The sequence below is a fragment of the Pipra filicauda genome, unplaced genomic scaffold (genome assembly GCF_003945595.2).
Source record: "Pipra filicauda isolate LSUMZ 115617 unplaced genomic scaffold, ASM394559v2 scaffold24_size8852520_pilon, whole genome shotgun sequence".
NCBI classification, from domain to species: Eukaryota; Metazoa; Chordata; class Aves; order Passeriformes; family Pipridae; genus Pipra; species Pipra filicauda.
In genome coordinates, this window is record NW_024104365.1 from 4,792,464 (window position 1) to 4,809,925 (window position 17,462).

At 38.9% G+C, this 17,462-nt stretch overlaps 1 protein-coding gene across 5 annotated transcripts in view; it reads left to right on the forward strand.

The window, feature by feature from the left end:
* The window catches only part of FARP1 (FERM, ARH/RhoGEF and pleckstrin domain protein 1), a 207,794-nt gene that overhangs the window by 151,801 nt on the left and 38,531 nt on the right, over positions 1-17,462 (forward strand). For 4 of the 5 annotated variants that reach the window (XM_027741050.2, XM_027741054.2, XM_027741053.2 and 1 more), the window contains exons 7-13: positions 890-1,004; positions 2,137-2,284; positions 4,997-5,092; positions 5,654-5,817; positions 6,336-6,404; positions 7,151-7,226; positions 9,396-9,633. In XM_027741050.2, the coding sequence (XP_027596851.1) occupies positions 890-1,004; positions 2,137-2,284; positions 4,997-5,092; positions 5,654-5,817; positions 6,336-6,404; positions 7,151-7,226; positions 9,396-9,633 (906 nt within the window). The remainder of the gene's footprint in view (positions 1-889; positions 1,005-2,136; positions 2,285-4,996; positions 5,093-5,653; positions 5,818-6,335; positions 6,405-7,150; positions 7,227-9,395; positions 9,634-17,462) is intronic. The other variant, XM_027741055.2, reaches the window with a different exon arrangement.

The following is a 17,462-nucleotide window of genomic DNA, read 5'->3' on the forward strand; positions in this document are numbered from 1 at the left end:
CTGACGTTACCAAGGTAGCAGCCTTTGTTGCAGCGATGTTGCTATTACTCCATCAGGTTTGCAGGCAGAAGCTGCTATGCCTGTTCGATGAAAAAACCAATAGCAGGATTTTCAGAGGCATTCCAAGAATAGCAAGCAATAAGATAGTAATTTGGCACCCACACATAGATTGCCTGCCCCTCACCCCCCCACACCTGCCAAAAAGAGGAAATCTCATTGAATGGGCTGAAAAATGGAAGGTGGGTGTGACATACTGTTGCACACACAGTGTTGAATAACTGCAGCAGATGGGAGAAGGTTTGAGGAGGAGGGAGACAGAATGTGTCTCAAACTGCTGCAGAATTAGAGGAAGACAAATGTTTCATAACCCCATAAGGTGGATTACAAACTTGCATTCAAACAAGCAAACAGAAACATCTTTCAGATTTTCCCTCAAAGATTACAGTGTGGGACCTGGGCCTGGGGAGGAAGCTTGTGCTTGGCTCCTCCATGGAAAGACACCTGAGCATCATGAGTGTGACAGAGATGGATGAGTTCTGCTGAACTAGTGCTGGCCCTCCTGTTACCCCTGCCCTTATCCTGCACACAAGTCAAGGTAGCACTGATGGCTTCATTTGTTCCATTGACATCCAACCACTGTTTATTTGGTTATGGGAGATGGAGGGAATCCTTGGACTTCTTCTCATGTATCAAATACTAACACAGGGGAGAAGGGAAGTCATGTGTGGTTGATAATGCAGGGGGAATATGAATTTTAAAACTGTGACACGGCATGCAAGAAACTGTTTGCTTCCCTGCCCTCTTCCAACCTGTCTGGATCTTTTGCATGGACCAGATTATTCAGATTTCATATAGCGTTTTAATAGACTCTTCTTAAAATTCTCCATAGCTGAGATTGGGGATTTTGATGAAACCATAGATCGTGAACACTTAGCGAAGAACAAGTATATACCTCATCAAGAAGCATTGGAAGACAAAATCATGGAATTTCACCGTAACCACATGTAAGTTTTTTTGTTCTTTTTGTTGACCTTCTTTTCCTGTAGAGTAGTTCTAACTGTAAGTGTATGCTAGATCATAAGTACAAAAGAGATTTGGATTTCAGAGTTTCTCAAAGGTTACTTCTCATAAACTGTTAAAGCCCATGAACTTTCAGAAGGTTAGTCCTTCCTTTCTCCCATCATCATAACAAGATGTTTAAAGTGCAATTGATTTGATATTCATTCAAGCATGCTGTTATTTTACAGTCTATTTCATACAAAATGCTTCACTGCTGATTTTGTGCAGGTATGATTGCAAGTCACGACTGATCAGTCAGGCACTTCTGACAGTACTCCTTTGGTTTCAAGGACACTGAATGTTGCCTTTTCACCCTTATGTGCTGTATCTTGAGATGAGTGAAGAAGGAGTTTAATGATAGTTTTATGAAAAGCACATAGTACTTGCAGAATTAGGGATTTGGGGGAATAGAATTCAAGATGATGATGCAAATTGGTATCCAGTGGGAATAAGGTGGTTAACAGAATTACAAATAAGGCATAGAAAGGTACTTTTTTGCTGTCCAGAACACTTCAAGAGTTGAACAGTTTCATTTTTGAGCTAGATTGAATTATAGATGAGTGGTAGTAATTTCTATAGCAGTAATAATCAAGTTTTGCACACTTTCATCACAAAATTAATGCTTCCCAACATTTATGGTAAGATTTTCATGTCTTCTGTTTGCCTTCATTTTGGTATTACATTCACTTTTACAATTAACAACATCCTTACACACTTCCATTCATCAATTTTTTTTTTTTTTTTTGGAATACAGCATATTTTCCGATGGAAAATACAAAGGGAGGCAGTAAATTCTGTTAAAGTTAGCGGTTCAAAATCTAACTGTGTCCGGTGTCTCAGGGTTGGAGCAATCAAAATTTATCATAGACTGTAAAATCAGTATGTTCGTGGTATTGGTTTAGACTAAGTTGTTGTTCTAGCTGATGTAAGGCTGGGGGCATAATAAAACCATACAGATATTATACCTCTGACAGTTTTCAGTCTCTTTGATCAAATCTCTCTTTTTGCTCTGAGTGACCTTTTGATCTCTATTAAAAGGTGTGACAAATTTGTGTTTCTTTCGTTTTCTTTCTCAAGGGGACAGACACCAGCAGAGTCTGACTTCCAGCTTTTGGAGATTGCCCGTCGGCTGGAAATGTATGGAATACGCTTGCATCCAGCCAAGGACAGGGAAGGGACAAAAATCAACCTGGCTGTGGCCAACACAGGCATTCTGGTGTTTCAGGTTAGAGTTGCTCAGGACATGATTTTGTACTGCATAAAGCGGAGAGATTTCTGGCAGCAGGAAGAATTTAGGACCTCAGCCATGTGTCTGGTTGGAAAAATTCATGAACTTCCAAATTTTTTCTGACAATGACCTTAAATGTGTTATAGCTGCATTAGGTCCTTTACTTCCAGGGTATCTTACCTTATTTGCATGCACAGTGCAGAACTCTATCTGCATCCACAACATGCTGTTCAAGATGCAAACTGACCCATAGCTCACCCTTTCAAGTTGGTTATGCTCCTACACCTTCTCCATATAGGAGAAGGTAGGTCTTGCAGTCATGGTGCAAACTAAATGGGTGTGAAGCAGAGACAAGTAAAACAACAGACAGTTGGAATACATGGAAAAGGATGAAGGTAATGCATTGTGAGCTCTCTGTAGTGTTACTTTGTCAGAGCTTTTACAATTTTCTTCACCAGCCTTGGCCATTGTACCTTTGCTGAATCTATGAATCTTACTTCTTTCCCTTAAAGATCCAAAGTATTTCCCTTCTATTTCTTTCCTTACCTTTCCTACTCCAGCCAGTCTAGTAAATGTTCATGAAACATCATTAGTAAATTTATGAAATTCTTGTTCTGCAGTTCCCCTTAGATAAATAACAAATTGGGCTTTTACAGTTGTGAAGGTACAGGTAGTCAGCTGGTGTAAACTACTTCCACTTCAGATGCATACTACTTAACCTCAGTCTGTGTTAAAAACAGTAAACTGTTCTTTAAAATGTCCCTTATGCAATTTTCAATAAAGACAATTCATTTTATTTGACTATAATTAAAACAGTAGTGTTTCCAACCTTATAAAGTACTTTGGGACCTTTCATAGAGAAAAGTAACAGCAACAAACAAACCCAGAAATGTCTGACACAAATGCTCTGAGTTCAAAATTTAAAAAAAACCCAACCAAACAAAAAAAGGCAGCAAAATAAATAAAAAAAACCCAAACTGATAACTAAATGTGTTGCTAGTAAAACCCCAAAACTGAAGCATAGATTGAAACATGGGAATGATACCTAAAAATCTTTAGGCATCAAGAACACTAAGATGTTGTTAAAAATTCCCATAACTCAAGTAATTATATTTTCAGGCCCATCCCCTGCTCTCCCACTGTATTTTCATGAGGTGAGCTCATAAATTGCCAAGCCTTATAAATTAAGACTGTTTCACAAGGTGAAAGTATGTGTCCACACAAAACAGCATGGACTTCACTGAGTCCCAGCAGACAACTGGGATTCTTCTGTAAAGGTGTAGCTGTGGGTTGAAGGCCAAAGGCTTGATTTGTCAAGATCTAAAAGTCAGTAATCTCTTCTTGACCTAATGTGTTTGTGACTTTCAAAACAATTTTGATTTGTTTTGTTTTGTTTTTAAAGTTTCTGAAGATCTTGGAAATTTTACTGCATCAAGATCCTTGACTGAATGCTGAAAAGGAAGTCAGGCTCTGACCTGCTGGAGTCTGCCCAGCAATTGGCTTCTGTCAGTAGGCTTAGGGCTTCCTTCAATCACTTCATAGGTCAAGAGCCCTAAGTTCATCTTTTTGTTTTGGATATAACTGATAGAAATTGAAATATGAGGATCTCATTAGAATGACCTCAATGAAAATAAAGGTTCACTCACAAATGGCATAAGCTGTAGTCAGACTTATTTTAAAGCCTGCCATTTATTTAGAAATCAGTGTCAGTGCTGCTGATTATTCTGAGGAGATTAATTATGTGATCCTTAGACAGCTGGTTGACTTAGCAGAGATCATTACGCTGTCATTACTCCTACAGCCGTCTGGTAATGGCGCCTATATCAGCGTGGGTTTCTGCATTTAGCAGTCCTGTAGTAGTTCTCTGAAAGTTCTGTACTGTGCTGTGGGTATGTTTGTATTGAAGTTTTTACTGAACAAATGGCTGTAATGAATATTTAGAAATGATACCTCCAGTACCTGCTAACACAGATTAGGAATGAAACTTCGGGAGGGTAGGGGTTAATGGTGCAGTGGGTGGGAGTTGGAGTATTATGAAGATAATTTCTCTCTTGCTGTTTGCTTATGATAGTGGTTGCTTTTTCCAGAAAAGCATTTTGTGACTCTTCAGAGACAAGTAATTTGTTTAGATTGCTTTTGCTTCTGGTGCTCCCTATGAAAGGTCAAAATACTTGCAGTATTTTGTACTTCCAATGCAAAACGTGCAGTTGCTTGTTTCCACAGTTAAGTAATATTTAAAGGGATATTTATTTTGCCCTGTAGACACACAAAGAGGGAGGAAATTACCTCATCAAAATGAAGTGACATGTGCCTGGATTCCCTAGATTATCTGTAGCTGGTGGAAAGAGAGTGAGGCACCTTGGGAAGGTGATTTAGTGCACTGAAAATCTGAGTCTGCGTAGTGGCACAATATTGCATCATCTGGGCAAACACGAGTCCACCCTGTCTTGTGCAGTGATGCTAGGTTGGATATTTTCACAATAACTCAGTACACCTAGTCCTATATGCAAGAGTTTAATCATAAGTGCCTGCCTTCAGATGTGGCACCAGATGCTTATGTTTTGCATTATCAGAGGATGAATGATAAGAAATATCATCATTTCAAGTAAAGTGAAGAGATGATTAATTCATGACAAGCTTTCTTTAGTGTCTTAGATTTCTTCATTCAGATCTGAAATGATTGAACTCTGCTGGCTTTGTTCTCTGTAGGGTCATACCAAGATCAATGCCTTCAACTGGGCTAAGGTTAGAAAGTTGAGCTTCAAGAGGAAACGTTTTCTTATCAAACTACGGCCTGATGTGAATGTAAGTCCTTGTCAGGAATTGATGAAGCTGACAAAGAGTTATTTGTTAAATTTCTGCTTACAGATCACACATGGTTTTTATCATGTTCACGAATATATTTTTAAAATTGTTTTTTAATTAATTGCTTATGTTCACTGTTGGTACTGTGCACATCAACCTGGCATCTCAGCTGAGCAGTCCTAGCAAAGGAAATGTAAACTGAATTGGTCATAGTAGAATGTCCCAGAGTCATCTTCTGGGTGTGACTCTGGTACTGTATCATCAATTCTTAAGTTATAGCACGTAAACAACTTCTTCTATTTAATATTCAAACCATTGATTTATCTCTGTCATATTTGTCAGTGAAAGGAAATTTGAGCAATAGCTTTGATACTGATAGGCAAATCAGTGATGTCCCAAAGTGGGAAGGATAAGGCCTGTTAAGTTTGAAAGCCAATAAACTGAGAAAAAGCTTAAGCTTTTTTTTTTTTTTTTTGATAGCGTAGCACCTGATTTGTCAGTGCATTTCTCTAATGTATGTTGCTTGCCTGCTTACATTGTAAATGCTATCCCTATTTTCAGAGTTCGTTCCAGGACACTCTGGAATTCCTTATGGCCAGTCGAGATTTTTGCAAGTCTTTCTGGAAGATCTGTGTGGAGCATCATGCCTTTTTCAGGCTTTTTGAGGAACCTAAACCAAAGCCTAAACCTGTTCTTTTTTCTAGAGGTTCTTCATTTAGGTTCAGGTAAGACCTGCATTCTTCTTTCTACATTTGCTACCTCTCCCTAAATCTCTGCACAAAAGGTGTGTTTTATACTAGCAACTGAGTAAAGAAATGCATTTAAGGGGTTTTCATCTTGGTTCCAGGGCTTACTGATACCAGATATGGCTGGTATTTGACTGAAAAGGATTCATGAATATTTTTTCTTCATGAGAGAAAAACTTAACCCCTGCTTCCCTTTCCAGTGTGGTGATTTCCCAGTAATGTAGTACCCTATAGAGGGCACACAGCTAAATTTAAGCAGTTCTGAAATGACATCAAAAAGTAGCTCCATAGCAAAAAAAAGAGGCAAGTAACATGCAAAATGGTAAAAATTTGTGTCTATCTGACCGGGTTCCTTTTCTTATGATCTTGACATGAGTTTCTGCTGATAGTGACAAATATTTTTCTGGTTTCTGTGACTTCATATGAGGGATGTATACATGTTTGTGATGACCAGCTTGTATATTGTATTAAATATTCTAACAATGGTTTTCTTCCAGTGGTCGGACTCAGAAGCAAGTTCTTGACTATGTTAAGGAAGGAGGGCACAAAAAAGTGCAGTTTGAAAGGTGAGAGGAAATAAATTAACTATCCCAATACATTTTAATCAAAGAAAAGTTGTGATTTCCAGAGAGTTATATTTTGAGATCTTGGCACCAGTCCAACTAAAAAATTTCTTCTGAACTGGTTTGATAGTTTATCACATGTATAATATCCTTGTGGTCCTGAATGTTTTGGCAGAAGTTTCATAACTTATAGTTCAGTTAAAATCAATAGTCTTCAATCTGTTTTTCAGCAATGAGTGTCCTATTGTTGCAGATAACTTTCTCCCAATTTGATTTGCACCCTCTTTGGTGGGATGTGGTTAATTTATGTGAACAGCCATATTCAGCTCAGAGTAAAACTGAAAGTAGCAGGAAAAGTATAGGCAACCTCAAGGGAGAGGTCTCCAGGGAAACTGAAGCTCTTCCAACTTGCTAGAGCCAGTTCTGTCTGAACTCATCTTGCTCATGGTAAGCTGAAAGCAATGGCCAAAATGCCACAAAGACCATGACAATAGTTCATTGCTTATGACTCATGTTTACGTGAAAGACCATTTTTGCCCCAGTGCCTCTCCCTTTTCTTACAATAGTATGTTTGCAAGACATACCTCATTTAAGTTTAGCAGAAAGGAGTAAAGTTAATCTGATTTGGAGCAAACTTTTATGAAAGCTGTTATTCAAAGGTTTTGTTTTAACAGAGGCATATCTCTTGATTCCTCTTTGTAGAAAAAAACCTGAAATAGCTCCTTATGTGATTTTCCTTTTATCTCCAGGAAACACAGCAAGATTCATTCCATCAGGAGTCTGACTGCACAGCCTTCAGAACAGCATACAGAGGTGCCAAAAGAAGTTAGTGATGTTGATGAAACCCTGGGTCATTCCTTTTAAACATTTCTTGTTAGATTACCCTCCACTGATTACTGTTTTGAAACTCCAAGAGCATAGTTTTCTGCTCACTTGCTATTTAACTGAGAGCTGAGGAACCCTGGGGGTCATAAGCTTTGGGTTCTGCAGAGCGAAACAGCATCGCTTGTAGACAACTAGACAAATATAAGTAGTAAACTTGTCTGAGCTGTAATAATGACCACAATGCACAGTGTTACTGCCAGAGTCCTAGGCTGTAGCTGGCTATTGCATCTGGGGAAAGTGTAATTATTTCCCTTCACTGGAAGGTCTTGGTTGCCCATTTCAAGGTGTTAGGTTGTATTAACGAGGGAGGAGAACAATTGTTTCCTCAGAAAAAAATTACAGCTCTGGATTTCTAAGCCATTATCTCTGATAAATACCTTATGTATTTATCCTGTGTTAATAGCTGTTATGTGTTAGGAGTTTGCAAATCCAATAGCCCAGTAGTGGTGAAGCTGCAGCAACTGCATGTTCCCAGGTCCAGCTAGGAGTAAGGCTGAGCATATAACTACTATAGGCACCTACATGAATGTACATATACATTATATGTACAGATATCCACACAGTCACCCACATATGTAAACAGAAACAGAAAACAGCTCTCCCACAAGCACAAACAGTGTCAGTGGCCTCACCCTGTTCCACTCTTTGGCTTATCTGGATGAAAGTTTATTAGGGGAAAATATGTGTACATATATGCGATATGGTTACCTCCTGACACTGGTCTTAGACAGTCTGTCCAGAAGCAGGCCCCTGGACCTCCAGGTCTCCTAGTGGCTGGTACCTGCGCACACGAGCAACGAAGGCTTACAGCCCCACTCCAGTTCCTGGTACTCAGATCTACAGGCACACACATAATGCACACATATGCTGGTAATTTATCTTAGTCTGCCCAGTAAGTTGGATCCTCTGGCTCCTGGTAATAACCTCATGCAGAGAGACACACACGTACAAAGATATCTCTCCACTATCTGGTACAGATTTGGAGCATTGCCAGTAGCTGGCTCTCAGGCCTTACAGTCTTTCCAGTGCCTGGCCTGACTTATGGCTGTTCCAGTACTTGGCTCCCAACTCTCTTATCCTACTCACCAACTAGTCTAGTTTAATGTTTGCTGGCAATTACACATTGACCTCCCCACCCAGCCAAGACGTACATGCTCCAGTCTCTCCAGTTGCTGGCATGCCAAACACACCAAACCCATGGGCTGATGGCTCTGCTGGGACAGCCTTCAGAGGAGCCAGGTCAGGAAGCTCCATTTTCCTGGCTAGGTTATTGCTTTTCATCTACCTGCCAGTGCTTCTCTGTGCTCATCTGTGTTTGGAGAGGTGAACCTTTGATCACATAACCTTATGTTAGGTAGAGCTTAAATGGCAGGAGCAAGCTACTAGGTTAATGTATTTAAGAATGCTACGCGAACCTTCACCTTCCATTCATTGCTTCCTTTCAATATTCATGGGCTCTCTCCTTTCTTCAAATCTAGGAACTTCTGAGAATTCTATTATAAATGGAACCCATTTCAAATATCTTATAGCATTTTCATATTGCTAAGAAAAGCTCAGGGAGATGGACCACAGCTGCTGGGCAGGTGTATTATACTTTTGTGTGCAGAAAAGCCAGCCTAGGAACTAATGGCAGGTATTCTCCAGGGAGTCAATGTGGGGTGCTCAAAAGCACCTTTCTAGTGTATCTAAGTAGTCTGTGCAGAATTTTTCTTATGTTTTTGTCTTCTCCTCCAGCTTCTCAGAGTAGTGTGAACAGGTTGATGTTCTTAGTGTGTTGATGGTTGTCTTAGGGCATCGAAACACCTCAAATACCCCTTTTTATATTATCACTACATTCTGTCTGCCTTCTCTTCCCTTGCTTAGTTTATGTATTTTTTTTATTGTCCAAGATCAGAAAACTCTTTTTTAAAATTCTAATTAATTTTGAATCTTGGGTTACCTCTTCTGTTTTTAAAGAGAATCCTATGTTGCTGCAGATGCAGTGCAAAATTCTGTTGTGTAATTACATGTAGCCTTTTCCTTCTGGCTCCCATCCCTCCCAAACCTCTCCCCTCCCTCTCCTCCCTCTCCCTTCGTCTCCCCCTTTCCTTCCCTCTATTATCTTTCCAGAGTGCTAGAGCCTATGGAGACGACAATGATGCTGTAGCAGTGCAGAGCTGTCGGCAAGGAAAGGAGTTGAAAGCCTCAACAGAAGACACTGGACAGCACAAGAGCCCTTCCTTGAAGAAGAGTCCAAAGGAAGGCAGAAAGGTGGATGGAGCAGTGGTGTCAACAGTGGAGGAAGAAGAGGAACCTTCTAAGGACAGGATGCAGCAGAACAGACCTCAATCACAGCAACCAAGCACAGGTCCAGCTTCCAGGGCTGCTCATGGCAGCAGCACCTCCATTCCTTTCATTGACTGCAGTGATGTAGATAGCGAGTATGATCTCCTCAGAGGACAAATAACCCGGTCATATTCCCAAACAAATGACAATTATGAGGGTGATTTGACCAGTGGTGCCTATATTCACTACAGAGATGAAAATCGCAATAGAACTAGATATAGGGATTCCTCAGCTTCTCTAAAGTCTTCCCAGTATCTCTCTGAAGAGTACCTTGATGATAACACAGCTGATCTCTCCTTCTACACTGGGGGAAGCCCCAGGATGCCAAGGCATAGCTCTCTGGTTGATGAAATGTTTAGAGGACCAGGGAGCCGTAGTCCGCTGGCCACTCCATTGCCTCCCAGTAGTAAAGGGTCAAGCCCTAACATGAGCCTGAGTAGAACTGGCTCTCAGGGTTATGTTTCAGAAAATGGGCATGACTGCAGGATAAGGACTGGCGAGGAAGATAACCATACCAGCAACTGCCATGGGTATTGCAGATATTCTCCAGGCTCTCAACGGTCTCGTGCGCAGAAAACCCAAAATCTCTGCAATAAATCAGTTACAGATCCATTTATCCTAAGTCAGTTATCCTCAACCCCTGGGCCAGACTTCAGATCAGAGAGGTATTGTAAAGGAGGTGGAGTGGCTAAGATGTCTTCTCCAGAAGGCAAAATGATGGCCAATGGTATGCCAGCTGGGGTACAGTCAAAGCAGAGCCCAGTCATGCAGTCACTACGTGCCAGTGGTGTGGTGGATCACATGGCTGCAATCCAGATGATGGAGGGCTCCACCAGCAGTGGGACAGAATCTAGTGATTCTGACTCGGAAATCATTAACCCCTTCACTCATCCCCTGGTGTTTGGAAATCCCATTGTGCTGAGTTCCTCTCCTATGCCTAGAAATAAGTACTCCTTTGGAAGCCTTCAGCTTGATGAGGAGGTAGAGGAGGATGTGTCTGTTGGCCTTGGTGATGAAGATGGTGTGCAGGTCTTTAGCTGCTAGGGACCGGGGGATTGCTCATTAAAGTGGTTGCATCTTCTGGGGCTTGTGATGAGTGGCTGGTAATAATTTCAGCACATGGGGTGTTTCAAACATTATCACTGTACAGACCAGCCAGAGGAAAAGGATGCTAGAACACAGTAATAAGTCTCAGTGACACTTAACAGTAAATATCTCCTCTGAAAGGCAGGAGGAGAGGAAAATTATTACTGATTTAGGTACCTTTGTAAAACTTTATACACTCACCTATTCTTTGTATGAAGTCATACTTTAGGTGTATGTTGTAGCTTCTTTGACACTTGACTAGTTATTTTGACAAAACAAACAAAAATTAAGTAGGTACGGTTTGCTCTTTTGTATGTCTCTCACAATCTTTTTTCTCTCCTATATAAGGAGAGCAACTTATGAGTGCCTCAACAGAGTTAGGAGAAAAAAAATAAACTTGTGGCCAAATGTAGGCAGCTTGGTGTTCAAGAAATCTTGTTGAAATCTTGAAATATGCTGGAAAATCTTTTCATAGCAAGAATGTGTTTGGTCTACTCATCTTCATAATTTATTTTATAATCTCGACCGAGGATACGAATTAGGCATGTATACAGAAAAAATGACAGTATTGGCTTTTTCTTCAGTAGGTTCAACAGGCTGATTTGGTGTTGGAGATTTTGAAACTCCAAACTATTCCTTGGGCAAGAAAGAGAACAAGATGAACAATATAATTCAAGTGAAAAAAGCTTGGATTGAAACAGCTCTAATAAAGAGTGGTATGAGTATTACTTCCAAGGCAATCCTTTCTATCCTTTATCAGTGTGGTGTAAAGATTAATTGCAGGAGATTTTTCTTCCCTTATTCTTTCAGTGGAATTATTATAGAGACATCAAAGTTCTGTTGTGGGTTATTTTTGGTGGGTGGTTTGGAGATGGTGGCTGTTTAATTTTATTTTTTGCTTTGATCATGAAAAATCTTTATCTGTGCAGGATCCAATTAGTATGTTGTAGGCTATCCTTTTAGTAGTGCCACCTCATAAATTTTTCATCCTCTGACACAGAGAATGATGGGACTAACTGTGGTCCAGGCTGATTATCTTCTGTGCTATACATAGAGTAGCAAGATTTTCACATGTGCAGAAGGACAAAGAGACTAATTCTGTGTGTACTGCCTTTTCACAGGCTAAAAGTATTGAGAATTAAGGCCATATCCTAATAAAATCTGATTTTAGTTTCTTCAAGTTAATTGAGAAAATCCAGATGAAAGGTCTCCTGTATGGAAAGTGTCCTACAGTTACTAGATCTGGGAGACAAGATGTGCTCTGTATGACTGGCCTTAATTTTAACTTTTATACATTTTTCTTGTGGAAGAATGGAACTAAATCTGAGAATTTTTAGGTGATGAACACCAGCATTGGCTGAACTGCAGATCACTTCCAGTGACCTGCATCATGCAGTACATACATAAAGCAATGATGAATCCATTTACATAAGTACTGATGAACAAGTTACAGGACTCTGGAAATCTAGACAATATAAAATTTTCAAGATTGTTTTTACAAAATAAGAAAATAAGAATTCTTTTTAATTTTTCTAATGCCTTGGTCTATGCACACTTAGAGTTTAATCTGCATGAAGGATGTTTTAAAATATTAGGCATGTGTTATATACTTTATTTTTTTGCAAGTAAAATATATCTTTGGGTAAATATAAGTTTTAACTCTTTCATCTCCTTTAGTGTGTTGGTTTTTTTAGACATTAGGTACCTCATTTTTGAATAGGAATGATTCAAAGCATCTCTTTAGACATTGATATTTTGATGACAGGGAATGTTCTTGTTTATTCCTGTAGTTTAAAGCATGAGTCTAGAAACAGCAAGATTTATAATTAGGGAAAAGCTTGCTTGTATATGATTCTAAAAGAGGATTATTTGTGTTTTGGGTTTAGAATAGATGTAAAATAATTGCCTTGAACTTCTCAACACATAAGATGAAATATAGTAGTTGAAGCCCACATCAGCAGATAGCGTGAGCATGGGGAAGTAGGTGCATGAGTCTCATTTTGATTTATTTTTTGCTGCCTGTGCAGCAAAAGTACCAATATTATTTTATATTATAAAGTAAAGTAATAGCAATCCAGACAGATGAATTAATTGCTTTGTTAGCCAGTAAAATTAGAGTTCAAATAATGGATTTTCAACACAAGGATTTGCAGTCACTTCTGCTACTTAAGAAAAGTGAATACATTTTATGATCTTTGGATTTAAGTGAATATAAAATTTTGTAAGTGGCGTTTACTATTTTGCATCCTTTCAGATGCTGTTTCCAGGTCTGATTTCTTCTGTCAGATACCTACAAAGATACTGCATTTATAACTCAATAAGAACAAACCTGCTGGTAGCTGGACTTAGGCTACTTGCCAATAAGGTCTCTCAACAATTTTTCCTATTTGAATATTATCCTCAAAAATGCTATATGAGGATTTTTCTCTGACAGTTTTCTGTCATCTGGCATTTTTTCATCTTTAAATGTTTTAGTAGTTGTTTTAACGCATGTGGAATTCTTCCAGGTAGAAGAAATAATGTTTGTAAATTACATAGGAAATAATTTCATTTAGAATTAATCACTTCTGCAGTGTTCTAATGCCACTGAAGCTCCGCTTAATATCAGTAGACAAGCATTTAATTAAAAACAGTCTGTGGGCCAAATGCCTCCACCAGACACGTGGTTCATGTCTGAGCCCTTGCCAAGAATGGTTAAGTGAGAAAGCAGTTTTAAATTGACATTTTCACATAGAATCAGGTTCCTTAAAATTCACCTGGGAATTTTTTTTCTGTGGGACAAGTCAGAAGGACCTTGCAGAGGAGAATAGAAACCTTTGGGGCAAAACTGCAAATGAGATGAGATGGAGGAATTCTTATTCTGGCTCACAAAGTGCACATGGTAAGAGGAGCCTGTCAGTTCTCGTTAGTCGTTGCAAGCATTGATTAATCTGCATACACTGGTCAACAGCAGTGATCTAAGCTTACCTGTCTAACAGAGGTAGTGACAGGCAAAGTAGAAGACTTGATTCTCCCATCAATTCCAATAGATTTTGCAATGTGATTGATGGTACTTTTCCTCTCAATAATTAATTTTCAATCCCATACTGATCAAGTGCCCAGATTTCCTTAGGCAGTTGCTACAAATGAGGCAGCGGGAATCCCAGCAAGATTGAGCAGCTTTATCTACTCTGAATTGAGTAGTCCTGACTCACCCATCTCCTGTCTTCCCAGAGGATGTGGAGGAAGCCTCTTGTTGGGTTGTCCAGGCATCTTATCACACAGTTGCTAAATAATTCTGTCCACGTAGTTGGATGAATACAGAGACTAGTTGCAAAAATGGTTAGAGGTTTGTCCATAATAATATGCAGATCTAGGTAATCTCTGGATAAAAGGAACTCTTTCATTCTTTGCTATTGCAACTACTTGTCCACATTCAGTCATCCTCGATGATGACAATAGAAAGGTCATGTCAGATAATTTTAAGTTTTCTCCTACTCAGCAGCTGCTCAAACTTATTATGTCCTCTTGGGATCTTCTCCTGGAAGGTTTTTTTGATGTCAGCCTTTCCTAGAGTCTGGTTTTCCTCAGTGTCCTGGAATATAAAATTTTAGAATAAATAGATGAAGGAAACATGGAAAGTTGATGTAGGAGCCAAGACCTACATAGGATATTGCAGGTATGGAGTTTTGAATAATTGATATCTGAATGGCCTAGACTGCACTGTTTTTGGTTTAAGTCCATATCCACATATTCTTGTGCTTGGCAGCTGGGGGATGTTTTCTGAAGATGATTTTTGCCTAATGCTGCCGTTGTCTCGAGTCACCCATAGGTCATAGGCCTTCCTAACAGGCACCATCCCATTGATCACTGTAATGCATGCTAAATACAAATTATATCAAACTGGAAGAGAAATATCTGTAGCTGCAAAAATGTCAGCAGGTAACTGAAAGTTTTTAGGTTTGCTGTATTTGCGTTTACACTGTGTGGGCTATACAGAGCTAAGATCAGTTAGAGACAGATGAGCATAATAAAAGATTTGCATGTTAACAGTTTGAAAAATCATATCAGTCTATTAGTTTGCTTCATGATTAAAGGACATGCAAAATTAGACAAAATTTTCTCCGGAGAGTAGCACTGGCAATGCTGAACGTAATCATTAGAACCCAGCAAAGGGTGAAAAAACAATGGTTTGTGAATCAGTTCACTAAATGGGGCTAGTATTATTAGACCAGATGCTTCAGGACCTGTATTTTCACCCCTGAATATTTGTAGGACTGGTTTGCATTTGCACCAGCATTTGTGGTGCAGCTTCTGATAATTGAAGCAGCTCTATTCATTCTGAAGCAGTAGCATTCATGCCAGAAGTTTCTTTCTGATCTCTCTATCTGTACATGCAAGTACTTGGTGGTGACCAGAGCAAGTTAAATGGAAAATGAGCGAGACAGATCTGAAAGCTGTTTATAGGTCTCTTTTTCTTTAGTAAGAAGAAGAGATGTGTTCAATTTTGTCTTCTTCTGTCCCACAACAAACACATAAACATAAAGAGTCTCCATAAGAGTCACCAGAAGTTTCTTCTGGGGGGCTCCAGGGTCAGGAAGACAAGCAAGAGAGAATAGCACCCAAAAACTTATGGACTTATTCATTTACAATGCCCTTTGACATAGTGTGCTTTCCACTTTTTTTCTGAGAGTTTAAAGACCCAATAATTTTATAGAGTATTCAGAGAGCAAGAATTATGTTGATCAGTTGAACTGATAATGCAGACCTGATTCTGAATATTGAAAATGAGTTGTTCAGATCTCATCAGTATGATTTATATGCAATTGGCATGAACTGTGGCTATTTCTAGAACAGTTCTTTAATAGAAAAAAAAAGGGTATCTGACCTATAAATTCTGTCAAATACTCTATTTGTTTAACGAACCTCATTTGTTATAATGAGCCATTAGATTGCTATCAGAATTGACATTAGAATGAAATTTTAATTGCTGCAATTTAACTTCTAATGATTAAAAACAAATTAACAATTCAAGTTTTTCCTGACTTCCATACTTGTTTGAGGGAGTTGGGTGTCACTTAGCCTTGTGCACAAGAACGTGAACCACTGGAGAATCCCCTTCATTCAGCAGCATTGTTGTTACTAGCTGGAAAGGGCAGTTGAGTGGGAAGGAAAGAGGTTCTCTGTTCAAGCATGTAATAAAGTGAAGGAAGCCAAAGTCCCTTTTAGTCTTCCAATAATGCTTCTCTCCCTCTGAACAGCTTCAGTTGAGAAGGCAGTTTCTATGTATTTTGGCACATCTCTTTCTCTTCATTTAGGGGATCTATCCTCTTGTCCATATGAAATAAGAGAAACCCTATATATATGAATCTTCTGAAACAAGTTTTAATATACAGGTCTTTCTTTTGTTAGCTGCTGTCAGACACGAGCGGTAGGAAAACAACCCTCTTGTCAGAAACCCAGCTGCTTGTTCATGTCTCCTACTTGTTGATGATGAGTTTGGGTTTTCTGATGGTAAGTGGCAGATGCACAGTGTTAACATCACGAGGACCCAAAGCTTAGAGTGATGTGTAACTTTTCTCAAATGTGTGTAGCAGCAGACTGGTTTTAGTCAAGCTACGTTAGGAAAAATTTTGCTTGTACTGTCAAATTCTAGGAAAGAAGGAAATTTAAATCCTAGGAAACTGACATTAGCAAAATATTTTTCCTCTTCTGTTTCAGTAGTTTCTGTAGTTGCTGAAATATGCCTAGACAAGGGCGCATATCTTATTTACTTATTTATGATGAAAATAATTGTGCAACATGTGGATCCTGAGCAAAGCATCTTCTGTGGTTTTCCCTGTGGTTAGGTTATGTGATGCCATTGGTATCTTAAAATACAGAATTTCTATTTAAAAATCAAAGGCATCATATGAATAAAAAGCCTACTTCGGGTGACAAATAGCAGTTTTTCAGAGCATTTTGTCTTCTAATTCTATGTTCTATAAAGAGCATGTAGAATAAGCTTGGTTTATGTTGTTTGTTATTAAAAGCAGTGAGCACTTTTAAATGTTATGAGTTCTGGAAAGCCTGTATGCATGGCTGAGCTGTGTATTCACAGGCATCCTTTTCACAAGTAGGAGTGTAAATAATGGTGGTGTTACTACAGTAAAGAGGATAAAGACTTAGGTTCATAAGTTTGTGTGACATGATGGTAAATATTTTGCTCTAGAATGGTTAGAGTTTTAAGGTGTAATTTTTGTTGAAGATTTTTTTTGGTAAAGTTTTGGCCCCTGAGAACCATAAAAATTGATGGTTCCTACTGATAAAATCAACTCTAAAGGCAGTAATGATACATCTGTCACTGGAGGTTGAAGGAAAGTGAATGCTTTATGATTCAAGAGCTTTCAAACTTGTTAAAATTAGATTAAAATGCTGCAAATCTTGTTTTGAGAAGAGAACAGGTTTTTACCTTTGATGGTTTTCAGAAAGATCAGAGGTAGTTCTCTCTGTTTACATCAGAGAATGCTAGAGCTCGTGCCTGTTGCTTTTCCATGAGGCACTTAAAAATATTTGATTAGCTGAATCCTTATTTTTTCCCTTTTCTGCTAAGAAACTCACCTGGACTCACTAACAAAGATTCGTAAGCTTGGCAGTGTTTCACTTATCCAGCCCTCTCCTGATTTCTGTGTGTGCACATGCATAGATTTTTTTAAATAAATCTCAATAGTCAAAATTAATTTTTAAAATTGGCAATGCTGGGGACTTCATTCTCATTTTTGTCATTTGTTTAATACCGTTTAAAGA